Source organism: Dromaius novaehollandiae, chromosome 1, assembly GCF_036370855.1.
Source record: "Dromaius novaehollandiae isolate bDroNov1 chromosome 1, bDroNov1.hap1, whole genome shotgun sequence".
NCBI lineage: Eukaryota > Metazoa > Chordata > Aves > Casuariiformes > Dromaiidae > Dromaius > Dromaius novaehollandiae.
The window spans coordinates 216,703,483-216,719,031 of NC_088098.1; the positions used below are offsets into that span (position 1 = coordinate 216,703,483).

The 15,549-nt window shown below is 42.1% G+C and overlaps 1 protein-coding gene across 3 annotated transcripts in view; it reads right to left on the minus strand.

The window, feature by feature from the left end:
- FCHSD2 (FCH and double SH3 domains 2) overlaps positions 1-15,549 on the minus strand; it is a 148,457-nt gene that overhangs the window by 33,216 nt on the left and 99,692 nt on the right. For 2 of the 3 annotated variants that reach the window (XM_064505230.1, XM_026097901.2), the window contains exons 9-11: positions 7,343-7,465; positions 3,254-3,349; positions 2,176-2,247 (exon numbers count right to left, since the gene is read on the minus strand). In XM_064505230.1, coding sequence (XP_064361300.1) covers positions 2,176-2,247; positions 3,254-3,349; positions 7,343-7,465 — 291 coding nt within the window. The remainder of the gene's footprint in view (positions 1-2,175; positions 2,248-3,253; positions 3,350-7,342; positions 7,466-15,549) is intronic. The other variant, XM_064505231.1, reaches the window with a different exon arrangement.

Genomic DNA, 15,549 nt, shown 5'->3' on the forward strand with positions numbered 1-15,549 from the left:
GAAGCTCAGCGTCAGCTTTTCGGTGCTGGTACCCTCCAGCGCTACGGACGCGATTTTTGCCATGTATCTCATTTTTTCGCAGGATAACATGCAGTTCAAGGATCTTTTCCCAGCAGGAAATACAGAAAAGCTGGGTAATTTCCTTTGGGTTTTGCCATGCTCTTACGGACACGCTTATCTACAAAGCACGGGGATAGCGTGTTTTCAACGCAGTGGTTTTCCGCAGACTTAATAAATATTGCTTTCCCCGTGAGAGGATGTTTCAGGATTAAACTGTCACTACGTCAAATATAAGGGTCTCTGCGTATGCTCAGTACATGCAGGATCTTTCTTCTTGTAAGGCTAGAAGGATGCCCAAAGATATATATTTTTTTAATCCTGCTCTTCGCAAAGGCCCAATCCATTTTCTGAATTCATTTATTGAAAGGATTAAAGCTGCTTGGGAACTTATAAATTATTTCTTAGCTACGCTTTTTTTTAAACATGCTGTTTCTTGGAAGGGTTGTTATTATTGTGAATTTATGCTAATCAAAATCAACTTAGACGTTGAAACAACTTAAATATTTTTAGTAACGTTAACCAATGTTAATGCCAAAGCAGTTTTTTAGATAATGGAAAAAATAGCTAATTGATGTAAAATGTTTCGTGATGGATTTCTCTTTATGGGCACTTTCCAGATTCTGCGTTTCAGTCAGGATCAGTGTGATGGTGGAGAATCATGAAACTCTTGAATATCCTATTTCGTATCTGCTTTTCTTATGGATACCGTCTTTTGGAGGCTCTGAGTGCATGTGCGAGTGTTCAGAGTATTTTGCAGCTGAGCTGAGCTGTCTGTTGGGTACGGGACTGTGTTTTAGGACTCGGGGATTGCACAGCAATCCCCTCCACGTCCCTCAAAGCTCTCAACAGCTCGAGAGCTTTCCACTCATAAAAAACATAATTCAAAAAATTCTAAGATGTTTGTTTCTAGCATTCACCGTGCCTATAATATCCACAATCGCTACTTTTTCATTATAGCAACACTTCAATGCTCCAGGCTTTGTCCCCAGACACACTATCAGGTATTCTGTCCGAAGGCAGGCCATACTCTGCTCTTCGAAAGCTTTAATATTAAATGTTTGATTAGACGGATGAATCACTCCGCTTGTATTTCTTCAATGTCAGTGTTTAGTATGAAAACGATCATGCATATCCCACAAAAATGAAAAAAAGCCACCTGATAATTTATACAGATCATCTGCAAAGCGAGTATGTGGCAAAAGAATGCTTGATAATTGTTCTGCAACTGAAGTTGTTCGATTAATTAGAAAATACAGAATTTCTGACAAATTCAAAAGCCAAATCCTGAACAAAACCCCTCACTCTATTATATTTCTTGAGGAAAAGTGTAACCCGCAATTTCCTAAGTAGGATCCTGTTAGATGAGAATCGTTAGGTGGATCACGAAGAAGCTTGTACAACTCTTATTTTTGTGAAAACTGGATCCAGTGTAAACTGCTAGAAGCTCAAAAAGGCAATGCAATAGAGAAACAGGGCTCACGTGGGCTGGCCGGTGAAGAGCTCACTGCATCTGAGGTGCTGAGACATCCTTAGACGTGAAGCACCTACTGCCTTCCAAAAAGCTTGTGAAGTCGAGCGGGACACATGCACGCTGTCAGACCACCCAAGCGCCCTGCCAAAGAATCATCTCATTTTTCATGTTAAACCCCGCAAGAACAGCGAATTACAATTCGGTTTTACGTGGGGATTGCCCTCCGGAAAGAGAACAAAATTAAATTAGTGGCGGGACTGTGCCTCCTCGGCGCTTGCTAACAGCCCCCAGTTGTTGTACAAGCTTCCCCACTCTCGTTAGAGAAGTAACCAACTACACACAGCACTATGTCGAGCTGTGAAATTTTAATTCACGCCCCGAAAGATTAGAATATCAATTACAAATGCTGTGCCAGTGCGAAGGATGAGTGCGAAGCTGATCCCCGCAAATAGCACAGATAAATTGCCTTTTTCTTGTTTTAGGCTAAATTAAGTCTCATTACGGAGAAAGGGTGTTTTTTTTTTTACATTAATGTATTATGCATTCTGTTGCCACCTCTGCATAAGTAAATTTAGCAGCCCTGGTCACATGCACACCAGTAACGCCACAGATGTCAAAGGCTGATCGTAAATACTGCCATATACCTCCGCTATGGTCATTCTCATAGCACTGACGGGTGAGGGCTCAATGTCCACCAGCTGAACTGCATTGAAACTCTAGATGCGAAGGTTGCACAGAGACGAAAACACACGGCAGAGGTTAGAAACGCAATGCAAACACAGTTAGAAAGGTTCTGCTCGCTGCACGATGAGCAGCCTAAAAATGCACGTAAATAATTTGCTCTATATAGAGAAGCACATTTTGTTAAGCAGGAAAGACGAGGGAAACTGTTATAGCTGTTAGGCAAAATCACTCGTATAATCTATGACATATCCATTAAAAGAACGCCTAAAATTAATCACTCCAGCTGGAGGCCGAGACATTTCTATCCGTGTCAGTTTATTAAATATGAATTTGAGTAATAAAAAGCTGCACGAGGTTAATTTTTTTAAATCTAGACTTGTTTTAAATTGATATTTCTTTTAAATAATGTTAGTAGCGTTGGTGGGACATCAATCACTACTTTTAAAGCGCTGTTAGGAAACGTATTTGCCCCCTCTGATTTACTTAATCTATTAATGATTGCTATGGAAGCGATGCATGTCCCAGAATAGTGTTTTCAGAGATTATTTTGGAATGCAGTATTTTAACCGTATTCTTCCTAAATGAGAATTTTTTTTCTATGTATCTATAGATACTCCTTGAGTAAACTAGAGGAGAACAGACATTTTATTTGGCATATCATCACTCTATTTGTGCCAACATTAGCGGACGTTTTGAGAACCTCAACAGCACAGAAGAAGCTAAGAAATTTTAGCACGAGATACGCTGAAAGCAGAGAAACGCCGGACTGTTAGTCACACAATCTGGTGGCAGAAGAGATCCAGCTTTTCGTGGATGACGATGCTGGCGTTGTGCCCGTTGGATGCTTCGTTATCATCACCCACCTAGCGTAAGCCCATCTGGAGGAATCCAGCCACTTTCCCTTTCTTCTCCAAAAACACGGCCTAAGGCTAATACGTACCAGGGTACCAGCGAACGCTATTTTTGCCCCCATCTCTAGCAAAGTTCTTGGAAATACAGCAAGAACAAATAAACCACGGGATGGATAAACGTTCTTACAGTGTCGCTGTCACACGGCTGGAACTGGAAGGGCTGCGGCTTGCGAAACACCGAGTTCTCCTGGAGAAACAGCTGCAGGTTGTAATCCCGCACCACCTGCGAAAAGAGCAAACGCCACTGAGATCGGTCCTTCTGCAAACCCCAAAGCGGTACACGAACGCTGCGATGCTAAAATTAGCACGGTTTCAAGCAGAGACCGGATCCGTAGCAGACCCGTGAATGCAACAAAACTGAATTTCCTCACTTTTGTCCCAGAAGGAAATACAGGATCAGGCCCTGAGCAATACCACCCACAATGACTCACGAGCGGCTGGTGGGACCCACACCGGGAGAAGGAGACCCAAAACATACCTACCATTAACCAACAAAAAAAACACCACAAAGGCAAAACATAGGCAAAACCACCAAGTATATAGGTATCCGGTACATAGTGTCGCTACCATAAATATTTTTCCCTCCTCTCGTGGATAAGAAATAACTCCATACAAGAAATTTAGTGTCCTGTTTTTATGCAAGTTATTAGTTGCAGCAGCTGAAAATACTCTTTGGAATAAAGCATGTAAAAATCAATTAAAAAATGCATCTCTCTATATTACACAGCTTTCAGAGAAATCTCTCATACTTCGCCATATCAAAACTACTTCAGCTACCAACTTTGTTTAGTGAGATATTTCAGATAGCACGGCATGTATCGCTAAACAAGGCAGTTATATCACAAATCACATATATTTACAAAGAAAAACTCAGTAATTGTAGTTTTATTAAATTATTAAATTAAATATAAATAATTAAATTAAAAATAGGCTCACTAGTTGACGAGCCCTATGACATTTCCATTGCTTCAATTGATGGAAATGCCTAAATAGCAACATGAAGCCATAAAAATGAATTACCAAAGTGCGGGTTTAAATGAACAGAAGTCTGTAACAATGATGATGGTTATCCAGAAATAGCAGCAGCATTGTGTATGGCCAAGAATAGCGGCCTTCAGTGCAATTCTGAAAACACAACTTGCTCTCCAATACGTTAAAACATTGACAGTTGTGTTACTGAAATACTGAATTGCAAAATAATAATAATAATAATCATCATCATCCCCTGGGATTGAGATCGTTGATGTTAAACCACTGCAGATATTGCAGCATACCCGAACCAAAGGTATTTGTTATTTACAGGGCTTGCTTTTGAATAAAAGGTCTCCTGGACAGGACCATGGGTGCTTTGCACCAGATCTGTGGACACAGAGGTGCTGTGCAAAGCAGCGAGCCCGTGAGCCTCCGGTACCCAAGGTCTAACAGGGTCTTTCTGATGTGTTCAGGCTGTCAAGGATGGAGATATAAAGCCAATTTTTCATTTTCTTCTTTTAAAAGGCCTCAGAGAGGGCAAAACTTTACCCAGTCACCTATTCTACAGTGACTGTATTGTCTGTATATACACGTATATACAATTTGGCGTAGGATTTGGTGTCATATAGTAATTACACACCTAAGAAAAAGACTACAGCTGAATGAAATACTAAGCAAAAGTTTGAGATAACCGGCCTGTTTTCACATAGTCCTTTAGCCATAAACACAATGCACAACTCTGCCATTTCAAACATAGATAACTGTTTTAAAGCCAGCTCCGATTAAAAGAAAAAACACATGCAGAAATAATGCACGGTCAGAGATATGTATCAACAAAACAGTTCACTCTAGATTGGCAAAGCTCCTTAAGAGGAACATCACCAATTCAGTCCTCCAAAGCAGCTAGTGGAATCTCACAAAATGCTCTGAAGAAAATTAGATTTTCTGTATTTAAAAGATAAGTCCGAGAAGTGAGAGCCCGGGGTAAGACTGCGCAGTTGAAAAGGAACTTGAATTGCATTTTTAGATACTTGGTGTCAGATGGCAATACCTCCCGGACGTGATGGAGGGATGACACGGGTCACTCCAGCTCAGCAATAACACAACCTCCAAAACTGCAGTTTATCACGAAATTGCAAGACTTTCACCTCGAAAGCAAGTTTTCTGTGCAAAATGTTTTCATAAACCACTATTCCCCTCAAGTTGCAATAGGAGGCTGCCGAAGCGCCTACGAAGGACGTCCATCTAACCAGGTGACTGCAACGCAGACAAGCCCACCTGAACCGGCTGCTTTTGGTGCTCTCCATACTCAAGAGCGATAAATGGGCACTTCTAGGCAGCAACTCATCTAAACAAACAGCATTTAATGCCATCCTATAACCAGAAGTGCAAATTTGACATTTAAGGTGAAAAGGAAAAGCCAAAATATTTCTACCCGAAGCAGTACCAAGTGCCTTTTTTACACATAGCTTGGCAAGCCTGTGATCCAGTATCTAACAAAGAACAGGGGAAGTATGGGAAAAGAAATAATCACACAATAAATATTGGAAATCTTGGCTTTGATGGCAGGCTGCTTTTTATTCCGAATTGCTATCGGTGTGTTACAGGTTTCTTACTCTGGCTATTTTTAAAACAGCTTCACCTCCTCCTCTCTGAGCTGACTGATTGCTGCAACACGGACCTAGAGGAGATGCTGGAAGCTCAGGAGAAAGGATGAGGGAAACCTGATTGTGGGATAAGGGGTTCATTTTGGTCATGTCAAGATACTCCGCTTTTATACATCTAGAATTTCAGCCACCAATTAATGCATTTAGTACTGTCAGGTTTTCATTACGCAGATGGTAAGAGGCAATGCAACACAAACTTTTCTCTTCTGCATCCTTGAGCCGAAAGGAGAGGAGAAAACTGGTGCTGATGAGCTATGCAGCAGTTGTAAAAAGCCTGTTGAGACCTGACAGCTGGATTTATATTTTTGCTCAATCCCCAGGAATTGTACTAAGCAAAGCAGAAGCAGAACTGTTCTCCTCAAACATCCAGCGCGAAGTTGTTACTGTATAAACTACGTGGGATCTGCAGGCTCCCGGCTGCACAGAGGCTTGCTGGCACAAGCTACCGCGAGCTCCGCGCACGCAAATACCGGCGAAGGTATTTCCATGCAAATGAGCCATCTGAAAATGACAGTGTTGCCTAGATGAAATATTCCAAATATTCTGATTATAAAGCTTTTAATACAATGCCGAGCAATGAATTATAAATACGCAGACATTACATATAAGCATGTTTAGTACAAAGATTTGAAAACAGCATTTGCAGGGAAGATACGTTTTCAGGCAACCTGAATGATACACAAAGGTCAGCTATTGAAAGTCCTTTTCCAGCAGAAGATAAAATGGTATTTTCTTTATTTTTGCAGTAAATACCAGGTAAATTCCACAACTAACTAGAATGAACCAATTTTCAATCCGCCCATTTTAGCTTAGGACGATGCAAGTTAACATGCTTGCAGGTGAATAAGGAATGCGTTAAAAATGTTGTTTCCATATAAGTCTTTACAGCACAAGCTGGGTGAAGTCTGCTCTGCTCCTGTGTGGGTGGTCATGGTGTACACATAAAGGAATAATACGACTGGACCAAAACAATTCAAGTCTGCTCAGTTTGAGGCTTCTCAGCGTTTTTTTATTTTTTAGCCTGGCGGATGAATTATTCAAGTATCAGAATTATCCTGGAAGGGCTCACGTATTTCTGAGTTTGGCTGCTCGACAAGGCAAACAAACCATGTCTGTAACGAGATTCTAATCTGCCTTCTGTATTTGCCGTTCTCAGTTCGAAGGAGAAAGAGCTGTAATATTTTGTTTTTACGTTGACAGTCAATTATTAAGAAATGATCCAAACAGTTTCGTACAGCTTTACCGCGCGGGATGACTAATGCTATTCCAGAATACACAGCACAGAGCCTTCAACTGCAATTTCGCTTTCTAAACATGTAGTGATATAATTGGACATCCCTTGTTTGCTGTTCTCTGAAGACCTCGTACTACGTAAACGCACTCATGAGAACGCAACCTGGGTGGCAACAGGAAAAATTCTCCCCAAGAAAACTGTCTAGTTGCTTTTAACTTCATGCCACTCAGGGATAACCAAAAATAACGACCCTTCAGATCTGGCATGATTTTGGAAGCAAACCTGAAGACTGAGAACTCACATACGCCGTAAGGGTTCAGCTGCAAAGGATCGTTTTACTTACCCTGCTGGAAGTCTCCAGTAAAAACTGGAACGTGTTTTGTACAGCTTGACACGTCTCTAGCTCAGTCCTGCTGAATGCCATTAAATAATCCTTCAGGTGATCATATACATTTCCATCAAGAGCCTATACAAAGAGGGAAAGAATTAAAGAAAAGCAGTAAGTACTTCAAAACGTGCTTCACTCACACTCACGTTCAGATTTTTAAGATGCCCATATTCAGTGTTTTCAAAGCATATTCACCCACAATTTTAGGACAGACTGGAGAGTGACAGGTAGATATATTTCATTTTTGACGGGAAGGGATGACAGTGCTTTATTCCCATTAGATGGCACCACAGAGCCCTGTACCAATATCAAATTATTAAACGATTTCCATCCAGTTGTGCAATATAACCATAGCAGAACACCAAGGCCGGGTTGGGGTAAGTGAATTTGCTTAGGGATATGTTATTTATGTAGAGAAAGTGACCCGGTAATTGAAAGGATACGTGGCTTCTACCAGCCAGAGCACTCTTTAAATCACTGTACAGCACTCTAAATGACATTACCCAGGCGCTTAATATCTCTATGCTACAAGCACAGACCTATTTGCTTATTAACAAATGCTAATCAATACCGACCATTTTACATACGGGCAACACATCCCTTTCTCGCACCGAAATACCGAATGCATAGCAAACGGCAAACATAAATGTAATAATTAACAGCTGACAACATCAAAGTTCAAGTTGTAACCTGAGCCATAAAAATTGTATTGCACGGCCCAGGGTACGCACAGGTTTAACGTAAGCCCTCTGTTAAACAGGTACAAATTTGCAAGTGACTGTTGCTTAATTTAATGGATATTCATTTACATAGTACATACCAGTTTTCAACTAATTAAAGAATGCATTTATATTGGGGGTTTTAAATCATTTTGAACACTCTGGGGGGGGGGGGAAGGTGAAATTGTGCAAGCCGTAAGAAATAGCTTGTGCTTGGACAAAAGTCAAACTCGATGCTGAAGGCGAGGCTAGCAAACGCATGCAAACCAGACAAAAATCATCCACGATTTGAGTTGAAAACCAGGAGGGATTTTCCTTTGGCGGACAACCTTAACCCAACATCAGCCCACAGCTGCAGGAAACGCCAGATGAAGACTATCCCAAATGAAGCCCAGCTTCGAGGAAAGTAATAATATTGTGTGACTGGAATCAGCTTTGCCTGCAAACCCGGCAGCAAACGCGGGCATTTCCCGCGATACGGCCCCATCGCTCTACCGTCCTCGAAGCCGATGGCATCGACGGCAATTTCTTATTAATAATCTTATAAAAGCCACAGAACGATACGGGCTTGCAGCTTCCATTTTTGTCTCTCTCGACACAAGTAGAGCTTTAGGGAACGTTAATCTTGCGATGCACAGTGACTTCATAGGGCAAGCAAATAGTTTAAATATGACCGAGCGGTTATAAACGCTCCCTTTGCAAAGCGGCTCTGATTTTTGTTCCAATATGCTATAAACGGAGGTGCACAAAAAATCAAAGCGGCTATTTCAGACCCCGCTCCCCTGCCTTCACGGCGAGCCCCTGTGCTCTTTTCATGCCGGACACAGCAGGATGGATCCATGCCGTTGCAAGGAATAAAAGAGGTTAATTTTCTCATGCATTTCAAGTTTTAACCTACCGCTGTAGCCTGTAGTTCTGGAAGTATAAGAAGGATATACGAATGCTATTTTTGACCCTGTTTCACCACTCTTCTTGCAGCGACCCCACTTCTGCACTTTTGTGCTGAGATGCTGGAATATCCCCCAACTTGACATGGAGGGTCCGTGTGAACAGCAACGTCGAAGAAAACACCGGGGTGAACGTTAGGGAGCAAACCTGCTCACGTCTGAAAACCACGTCACAGCCTTTCTCCTCTCATTAATTAAGAGCAGCTTCGATACAATGAAATTCTTAAATACCGGTGAGAGCTGTCAGGCTGGGAGTGATTAAAGCCAGCGCAACACGGCGCAGCCCCGTTTCTCAGCCAAATAAAGCCACGGCTAAGGGTAGAGCTCTAAGCAGTATTAAAAACCTCAGGATGGATAAACGTAGTTGCACGAAAAAGTGACAATTCCACCCGTTATGGGACCAGCCTGCTGCAAGGCTACAAGTTGCTTTCCATGATAATGTGTCTACTCATTCTACAAAACAGTAACTATTGTATCATGCCGGATATTTCGATATTAGACAGATTTGGCCTGATGAACCACACAACATAAATTAACATGTGTATGTGATTATTTTATATATAACCTGAATGTTGTTTCCATTTACGAGCACTCTGACCCAAAGCACCGAACGCCATGCTTTCGGCTTGAAAAGCCTTTTCGAAACTTCTAATCACCCAACTTGAAGAGGAAACGGAAAAGAAAAATAAAGAAAAAAAAGAAAACCACAAAACACTCAAGTCCCTAATAGAGATTATTCCACTACAATGGCATTTGTTCTCTTCCTGGCTCTCAGCAGAACAGACTCACTCACTGTATTCAAATGAGACTGAAAAAACCTGCCTGTCAAAGCAACTCTGCCAATGCAAAAAGGAAATCAAGATTAAAGGAAAAAAATCTGTCATCTTAAGAACTTCATATGAAGTTAAATAACACCGAATTACAATTTCCAAGAATGGAAAAAAATGTTTTCATAGAATAATTTCTTTTCAGCAGAATTAGTATATTATGGGTACAAAACTCCTCCTCCACGTGAATCAGAGCTTTAGCAGGTAGTGGGACAAATTAGGACTGAGAGAAACTGAAATTATCAGTAAGAGAAATGGAGAAACAGTCAAGCAAAATTGAATTTTTATTAAAAAAATACTATACAGTTGATTCAGGCTGGGGGGAAGGAAGCACATTTTTCTGATTTCAACATAGTTTCAAATATAGGATAACATATGTTTGTACAAGCAACAAAATTTCCCAGTCCCAATTTAGTTCATGATTTTGAGGACGTATATACTTTTTTTAATTCAAGCGACTACACAAAACATTTTAGGAGCTCCTCAGATGCACTGGTTTTAATAATTCGACATTCAACACAGTGCTCCTCAAAGATAAAGATTTAAATAAAATTGTACTTCAAAAAATTTGAGCACATTTGGTTGCTTATGGATGCTGGTCTTAACCCAAGAGGATATATAATGTATTCTGCAGAAAGGAGAAAGTGTTGAACATACCACGTTCAACCATGTAACTTGCTTTGAGGTCTTCTTCACTATAACATCCACAGGTCTCTATCACAGTCCTTGAGAAAATTACCATTTAAATGCTAAAACACGCACCCAAAAAACATGATCGGACCCCACGTATTCCTAGGAGAGGACGGAGAACAAGCTAAAACACTGTGGCTTTTTTATTGTAGGAGACTTGTTCCTTCTAAAATCCCAAGGCACAAATATAAGCGATTGGACCCATGCACAACGCAGAGCGGTGCAAAGGCGCCCAACCCCACTTCACGTCACCTATGTCTGAAACATTCCTGCTCTTCCACCCATGAGTTTGTCTTGGAGTGAAATTGCTTGGGATGATATTTTCACAGTTTCAGCTTGTATATTCAAATTAAAACTCTCATTTAATGTAGATCTAGATGTAGACTCTCCAATGTGGATTCTTTCGATAAGGCAGCAATCGTGGATCGTATCGAAGTCTTCATTTATAAGCTTCTTCCTTTCATTACTGCTTTTAACAACCTCAACACAACTCAGCGGTTTACCTGTGTTAATTTTGCCCGTGCGGAGGATTAAAACCACCGGCGAACATTCAGCGAGCTGCCACCACGCCGCAGGAAACAACACGGCTGATGCCGAAGGCGAAGAATTTCCTTACTTGGGTGGAGGTAACATAACAAAATTAGACCTGCCCCGTCCCTCCCTGATGACACGCTGAAAACCAGCAGATAAGGGAAAGTTTAAAACGAACTCAACGAAAAAATCATTGTGTTTGGCAAGTGATACATCTTCACGTTATCTGTGAACTCAGTGAGGTTACATCACGATAATGCGACTTCTTTTCCTGTTTAGGAATCAAAGCAAAAGCCCAGACTAAAAAGGGAGATTCATATCATAGATGCCTGCTTGTTTCTATTTTAGGCAGCCTGTTAAAAACTATTTCTAAATTCTTACACCACCCTATTTCCATTCACATTAGAAACTATATTTTCTCTGTCCTTGATGTTTATTTTTAATAAACTGTGATTCATTAAGAACAGAGACTGTATTTTTCTTCTGATATTTCCCATAACACTATCTTAAACCTCTTCTTACTTAACATTAAAAAAAAAAACAGTAGGAATTGCATAACATGCATGCTGAAAAACAATTTTTTGAGGGTTTGCCTTAAAAAAAAGTGTCCATAATGCATCACGTAGGCAGTGTGGTCCCAACGATGGTGCAGTTTTAAGGATGGGAATTTTGAGTTGAACGATTTCTGTAAATGAGACTCCAACTTCACTAAACTTTATAAGCAAATGCTTGAGAAGTTTGTGATCAAGAGCGTATATAGAGAGGAAAAGCTGAGGTACATACAGTAATAGCTAAATTGTTAACAGCAATTATTACTATTAAGACAATAGTTTTAGCATCCTTTGTGGTCTTCACGGGAGAAGTTAAAAAACACAAGTCGTTTGCATGGACGTTATCTCAAGCATGGCAGTGGATCTGATTATTTTGTTCTCTTGGTTTCTCTTAGTTTTAGGAAAACTCTCAAATTTTATGCCCTCAATGTTGAGAAAGCGACAACAACGAAGGATGGAGTATTTTAAAAATTCCTCTAAAACGCGCAAGCAATAAAGGCAGCAACTCGAACCGGCTGGCTTTGCTGAGCTCAGCACTATTCTGGTCACTGATACACAACGGCATTTGACAAGGACATTGGGGGGAAAAAGGAAGGAAGGTCAGGAAAACCCATCCTTTTCGGTTAACAATTACATTCCACAGCGATTTTCTCTTAAAAATGCTGATTGCTATGCCCGGCAGTGATTTATTCTAGACATGAATTTCTCCTAATACAGGAGAGAAGCTTGTTTTAACTCTTACCCTTTTTAAATTCTTCCACCACCGCAGTATTTTGACACTGCTGAAATACCTCTCTTCTCCATCAAGACATCCTGACATGAAAGCAAAGCAGGCGTTTGTCAACAAAGCACAGCTTCTATATATAAATTACCAACAAACCCCAGATCAAAGCCATATAAATATCCCTGAACAGCAGCCGTGTATCTGCCGGCACGAAGCGAGGCTGCGCTCCCGTTCCTGCATTTCTCAGCTCGAGCAGTGCTGCGGGAGCAACTGCACCGTGTCTGCCCTGATCATGGCTTTGAAGAGCGAAGTCTGCTTTAAAACTGACTGCAAGCCTGCTGCCCAGCCTGCCCTTTGCAGGCTCTCTGTTTTATAAAACCCCTCTTTTGCTGATGAACCATATGTGCAAGCAGACGAGCCGGAGCCCGCTGCAGAGAAAAGCAGAGCACAAACCTCTCCGCTTATCTGGATCAAGAAGTTAGTGCTGGATTTCCTTGGTCTGCAAGGAGAAAGGACCTTCCAGGCTTAGCGCTGTAAAAGCAGGATTTGAAGTGATGTAGCAGCAGAGCCCGGTGGTTTACATCCAGCGAACAACGGTGCGAAGCTGAGGCCAAAGGAATTTGCTGGATCACGGGATAATCCTGCACCTTGAAGGATGCTGTAGCCACTGGCCTGATTTACAGTGAGGTCCAATTCACTCTTGGGGAGCTATCACCAGCCCAGTCCTGACCGCGAACATCTGGAAGTTAGTGGGGTCCCATAAAGCTTTGGAAGGAAAACACAATTTCACTATAGAAGATAAATCCGGACAGAGCAAGGAAGGTCTGTATCTAATTCGGTGGAGGCAGCTGCTATTCGAAACACGAGGCTGCCGGAGCCGGGAGCAGTCCCAAAGGAGCGAGCGTAGAAATCTCTGCACACTGACGTCCCTTCAATGCTTCATAAAAATCAAACGCTACGCCAAGAACGCTCTACTTTTCCTTCGATTTCCTATTTCAGGCTGCTTTTGGTTGCTTCCTCCGTAACACGGCAGCATCAGCACTACTCCAGAAGCAATGCAGTAAACACCATCGCTGAGTACAGGTGGGCAGCCAAGGACCCTGGGCACCAATATGTTCGTTTTTCACTGAAATGAAGAAGATATTGGCTCAATAAGCTCGTGGCAGCAGGAGGCTCCTACCGCTGGAGAAGGCTCCTCTGCCACCTTTCTGGCTTCTGTGCTGTTACTTCTTGCAATTTCATAGAAGGCAATTTTGGGGAATTTGTACAACTCTGGCAGTACTGCTGCTGTAAAACTAATCAGCTTCTTGTCTTCTTTTTTTTTAATAAATCAGCACCCCGTGTGACTGCTTGCTCTTCAGAGCTATATCCTTCAATAACAGGCTACGAGCAAGGAAGCGCAAGATGTTGCTGGGAGGTGCTGACACACATCCCCGCGGCTCAGGAGCAACGAACAGTCTGGGAACGGGAGCGGAAAGGGGAAAAAGCAGCCCAAAAGCGAAGCTGATGGCAAAGGTAGAATGGCTCCATTTCATCAGCAAACTGAAAGCTTGCAGAAACCATCTTCGTTTCCTCCCCTTTCGCCGCAACCTAGACAAGGAGCCTCCATCACGGGCAAACAAGGGAGCGATGAGGAGGATGGAGGAGGATGGAGGAGGATGGAGGAGGATGGAGGAGGATGGAGGAGGATGGAGGAGGATGGAGGAGGATGGAGGAGGATGGAGGAGGATGAGTACGTCGACTTCGGCTTGCCGGCCTTTCAGCTCAGCCCTCATAAGCACACTTTGTGCTTTCCCTTACCCCGAAGCTTTGTATTTCCCCCGTGTCAAGAGCTTGGGTCTTGTTTGCAGGTCTTTCGCTCTCATTAGTCGCTTGATGATTGTTCTGCCCATCGTTTTGTTCCTTTACAATTTAGGCAGGGTCATCGTTCTTAACGACAAAATCTCCGTTGTGGTCGGCGCCACGCGCAGAAAAAGCATGCGATGGCCACCAACACGTGCCCACCACCTTTCCCCCATCCGCAAAGGCCCTTTCAAGCAAGTGGAAGCAAAATTAGCGATAATGCTGAGTTCTCTTTCTAGATTTGCCTCGACCACGTCACATGATACTTGTCCCATTTAATACTGAGGGTTTTGAGGCGAATACAGGCACCAAAGGAAACCCTCCGCATAACCGCTTGCCCCACGAGGCCGTGAGAGTTACCTGATGACGAAGGCGTTAAATTACCATTTCGGCGATTAAGAATGACGCTGCTGAAGGCAGTGGGGATACCCTGCTGCAAGCTTTGCATAAGAGCAGGGAGGCAGATCTTCAAATTCTGCTGCGCAAGGCTTAAAAAAGCCTGAAAGAGTCAAACAGATTCATTATAATCCAGAAATACACCCGTTTTCCCCAAACCACTTAAAGTACTATCTGCAAAGTCTTCTTGGACCTATCTTGCTTTCTATTTCACAGTACTGGAGTACGTCTAAAGAGGATCCTCCTTCTGACATTACTCATTTTCAATAAGTTGTTCTGGTGCAATCATGATCACTTTTGTACTTCCTTATTCTTGGAAAAAAAAGATCTGGCTCAAACCCAACACTCGGAAAAAGGCTTTGTGGCACGCCGTCACCGTCACGTTATCTTAAGTTCCGAAGAGTACGCTATACCGTTCACGCCAATAACGTTTCGCTTCCTTCACACTTGAAAAACGCATCTTTCAATTTTTTGAGCACTTTTCCAATGCGCCGAGCACGTCATCACCGCAATGGCTCTTGAACACCCGGGTAGGAAGCGGTGTGTCTAGCGGCCGTCTTGTGCAGTTGGCTTTCTTCTGCTTTTCTCCAATGGCAAAATACACCCTGCAATGGACTATTTTGTTGCTTAGCCTTTAAATATATTTCTTATATAATTTACATTAATGTGTACAGGTAAATCCCATGTTTCTTAACAGCTGCAAATACTCCCTTGACAGATAAAATGCATACAAAAAGTGCTAAAAAAAAAAAAGCCAGAAATTCAGATATGGATGAAACGCATTCCTCAGAAGCTCCTATTTTCTCCTTTGCGCTCTTCCCTTTTGCAAACTGTTGTGCACAACGACGTGCCTAGTTCTTGATTAGTGCATCTTTCTGTCTCAGCCTCTTTATTTTCATTTTAACTGCAGTTAATTGTTTGCCCGGTGTGCTTTT